This window comes from Sinocyclocheilus rhinocerous, unplaced genomic scaffold, assembly GCF_001515625.1.
Source record: "Sinocyclocheilus rhinocerous isolate Xijiao unplaced genomic scaffold, SAMN03320098_v1.1 scaffold28, whole genome shotgun sequence".
Lineage (NCBI taxonomy): Eukaryota > Metazoa > Chordata > Actinopteri > Cypriniformes > Cyprinidae > Sinocyclocheilus > Sinocyclocheilus rhinocerous.
The window spans coordinates 926,106-928,837 of record NW_015652416.1 but is presented as its reverse complement, the minus strand read 5'-3'; the positions used below and the strand labels follow the sequence as shown (position 1 = coordinate 928,837).

Genomic DNA, 2,732 nt, shown 5'->3' with positions numbered 1-2,732 from the left:
ACGGGACAAACGGAGGCGGTACAGCATGATGCTTTCCAACGAGTCGGCCAGTTCAGTGTTCTATCACTCTCAAGAGGAGGATGCTGGGAAGGTTTCCTCTGACGGTCAGGGGCCGCACAGGGACAATCAAGTCAGCTCGCTGTTTGACGGTTGCCAGGAGACCATGTCCGAGAGCAGTCCTGTTGCCACGGAGCAAGACATTATGGGTAAAGTACAGCTCTATACAGGGTAAACTTGTATTTAAAAAGTAGTCCATACAAGATACAGAATTTTCATTTTTCGATGAACTAATCCTGATGTCTCCTGATGAAAGAGAGGTTTCTTCATGAAGTCAGCAAACATTAAGATAAATTGAGAGAAAACTAAAGAGAAAATTAGACAAATTCTTTTCTTTTCTTTACACAGGAACTGACATAGCCACCTCTCCGCGAAGACGTGCTTACAGCACCAATCAGATTGTAGATTACAACCCCATGAAGAAGGCCTACACCCCTAGTGACCCCAGCTCAGTGGTGGGCAAAAACCCTCTTAGAAGAGCAAAAGTCCAGGAACTCATAGGACAGACACATCCTGACCACGGAGCTCAGTGGAAAATGGACTACCAGGTTGGTAAACGCTAAACCATAAGGCTCGAAACGTGCAACACAAGTATGTGAATACAGAAGCTTTTTGCTATGTAGGATTTTGTGCATCACTGCATTGCAAAATGTGTCTGAAAATTGAACCTACTTTGAGCTTCAGACTGCGTTGAAATTTGAACATAATTTGAAGTTGTTAAACTACAGTACACTGCAAGCTACAGACAGAAAAATAACTACTGTAAGTACATTGGAGCTACACAGATTATTATACTACCCAATTTAATCATAGCTGATGTTTGCAGCGTGGGGTTTTGTACTAATGAACACTCAATACATACAGTAACAAAAACATTGGTGAATCATTTTTGTGAATCAGTTCATTAAAATGACTCTTCCAAACAAACAATTTGACTGGAATGAATCAGACTTTCCTGAGCTACATATGAAATAGGACCATTTAGGATGAACCGATTCACTAGAAAGAATCAGATTTCCCAATACTACATATAGTATGAAAGAGAAAGAACCATTTAGGATGAACTGATTCACAAGAATGAATCAGATTTCCCAACACTACGTACAGCATGAAAGCGAGAGAACTGTTTAAGATGAACCGAATCATTTGAATGAATCAGATTTCCCAACACTACATACAGTATGAAAGCGAGAGAACAGTTTAGGATGAACCAATTCACTACAAAGAATCAGATTTCCCAATACTACATACAGTATGCAAGACAAAGAACCATTTAAGATGAAGTGATTCACTAGAATGAATAATAGTGTAAGACATATAGGAGAGAGAACTGTTCAGAATGAAACAATTCACTAGAATGAATCAGATTTTCCCGCACTATGAGATAAAAAAAAGATAATTTAGGATGAACCAGTTCACTAAAATAAACCAGATTTCCCAGTACCATATGAGAGAACTGTTCAGAATGGACTGATTCACTAGAATGAATCAGATTTCCCAATATAAAAGAGAGAGAATCATTTAGGACAAAGCACTTCACTATAATGAATTACATTTCCCAATACCACATACAAGAGAGAAAACCTTGCAGAATGGACTTATTCACTAGAATGGTGATTCATAAACATAATGTGTCTTTTTTTATGAATGATAATATCTTACAATACATATCCTGAGTAAGCAATAAACATAACTTGGTAATAATCAGTAAACATTTGTATCTGTAATCCCCTTTGTGCATGTGTGTGTTGACACAAAGCAGACGGCTTCTATTTAGGAAGTAGTTGTTTTCCTCAGAAGAAATATCTGTAGGCAGCCTTCGCCGTGCCATCTGCTATAGCCCAAGCATCTGCTATGATATGAGAAGAGCTGCATGGATTCATCTGTTTGTTCCAAAAGGTTATTTGAACTCATTTCTGAGCTCTGTGATGAGAATGTAATTCAATCTTCTTACCGCCACGTCCACATAAACAGAGTTTAGTTCGCACAGCCAGCGGAAGATGAATTACAGTTCCCTGGATGATTAAGCAATGGAAGAATGTGCATAAAGGAAATATGATTTCAGTTGGACACTTTTGTGATGCGCACTCATGCGCTGAAATATAAATGCACCTTTGGAGTCCAGTGGGAGAAAAAAAGGTTGGCGGCCGTCACAAAAGACGTGCCAGTGTTTGAAAAGGGCTGAAATAATGAGGCCAAAAATATCCCTGACCTAGAGACATATTAGGATGTAATCAAGACCACAATGGAGAGGTGGGCATCCTTTATGACTGATAATGATGGCTGCACTCATTTCATGCATGACAGTTGAGCTGAATGGCCGAGGAAAACCCTCTCCACTCACAGGATGCTTGTATGCTTATTGTATGGCAGCTTTCCTAATAGACTACAGTACGTTTCTAGCTCTCTGTTTAGTAATTGCATTGCTCAACATTTTTTATTTATTTATTTAGTCATTTAGCAGCAGACGCTTTTATCCAAAGCGACTTACAAATGAGGACAATAAAAGCAGTCAAAACTAACAAAAGAGCAACAATATATAAGTGCAAATGACAAGTCTCGGTTAGCCTAACGCAGTACACGTAGCATGGTGTATATATATATATACACACACACACACACACAAAGAAAAACAAGTAGATAGAATAGAAAAAATAGAAAGCTAGTGTTTGTTT

General features: G+C 38.6%; 1 protein-coding gene across 1 annotated transcript in view; it reads left to right on the top strand.

Annotated features, from left to right (window-relative positions):
• The window catches only part of LOC107714920 (von Willebrand factor A domain-containing protein 5B1-like), a 40,894-nt gene that overhangs the window by 24,141 nt on the left and 14,021 nt on the right, over positions 1-2,732 (top strand). The window contains exons 12-13 of the mRNA XM_016520919.1: positions 16-206; positions 406-605. Coding sequence (XP_016376405.1) covers positions 16-206; positions 406-605 — 391 coding nt within the window. The remainder of the gene's footprint in view (positions 1-15; positions 207-405; positions 606-2,732) is intronic.